This window comes from Myotis brandtii, unplaced genomic scaffold, assembly GCF_000412655.1.
Source record: "Myotis brandtii unplaced genomic scaffold, ASM41265v1 scaffold952, whole genome shotgun sequence".
NCBI lineage: Eukaryota > Metazoa > Chordata > Mammalia > Chiroptera > Vespertilionidae > Myotis > Myotis brandtii.
Window position 1 is genome coordinate 247,438 of NW_005371930.1, and position 1,031 is coordinate 248,468.

General features: G+C 65.3%; 1 protein-coding gene across 1 annotated transcript in view; it reads right to left on the reverse strand.

Annotated features, from left to right (window-relative positions):
- The window catches only part of GRAMD4 (GRAM domain containing 4), a 58,453-nt gene that overhangs the window by 5,156 nt on the left and 52,266 nt on the right, over nucleotides 1-1,031 (reverse strand). Inside the window, exon 9 of the mRNA XM_014533161.1 lies at nucleotides 6-100. Coding sequence (XP_014388647.1) covers nucleotides 6-100 — 95 coding nt within the window. The remainder of the gene's footprint in view (nucleotides 1-5; nucleotides 101-1,031) is intronic.

The following is a 1,031-nucleotide window of genomic DNA, read 5'->3' on the forward strand; positions in this document are numbered from 1 at the left end:
GGGGCCACGGGCCGGCAGGAGCGCGCACCTGGGCCTTCTGGGCGACGTCCAGCACCAGCTGGAACTTCTCGGACACCGTCAGGTCCTCCTTCGGCGGCTCCTGGGCCACAGGGAAAGGAACGGCCGCAGAGATTACCGCTCAGAGACGCACTTACAAACCGCACAAGGCCTCCCGCCCGGGGTCAGGCCCTCTGCTGCCCCCACTCAGCCCAGGGACGATGTCCCGGGGGACCTGGCCTCAGGGGCCAGCTCGGGGCACCCCCCCTTGGGCCTGAGAGGGCAGGAGGGCAGGCAGTGGACACCCCCGTAGCCGGCGGGGCCGAGGCTCCCACTAACGGCTCCATTCGTAGGTGCATCTGAAACCATGCAGTGCCCCCAGCTCACTTTACAGGCAGGGAAACTGAGGCAGAGGGGGGCCGGACTCACCCTGCTTGTCTAAGTTCTTTCAACAAAACCCTCCAGAGGGACCCGGGCCTGCTCCAGACATCCTCTCTAACCTAAGGGAACCCTGCAGGCACCACCACACTCGGCACCCCTACTGCGTGCTCCATGCACACAGTAGGTGCTAAAACATCTGCTGAGTTCCATGGAAGCACTGAGGGCTTTCCTGCCCACACCAGCGGTTCTGCCCCAGGGGCCAGAGTCCCCTCTAGAGCGAGGGCAACATGTCTTTTCTGCCTGAGCCACACTGCAAACGTGGGGCTCTGCGGGCCACTCGGGCCCCGTCACAGCCACTCAGCCTGGCGGGGCCAGCCCACAGCAGCCACAGCGCAGGTGAGTGAGTGGCATGGCTGCGCCAACAGAACTGTATTCACGGGGCAGGTTGGAGGCGAGATGCCTACGGAGCTTTTGCCTATGGGGCTGACCCTGCTCTACACATTGCTGGCCCAGCCCACTGTCCCCTCCCTGACCAGGAGGCTGTGGGGGGCTACAGAGGCCCCCTTCGCTGCCCCCCCGCCCCCCGATGTTCCATCCCAGCTGGGAAGGGTCAGTAGAACAGCTGGGCAGGGCAACCTCTTCCGGAGCAGCCG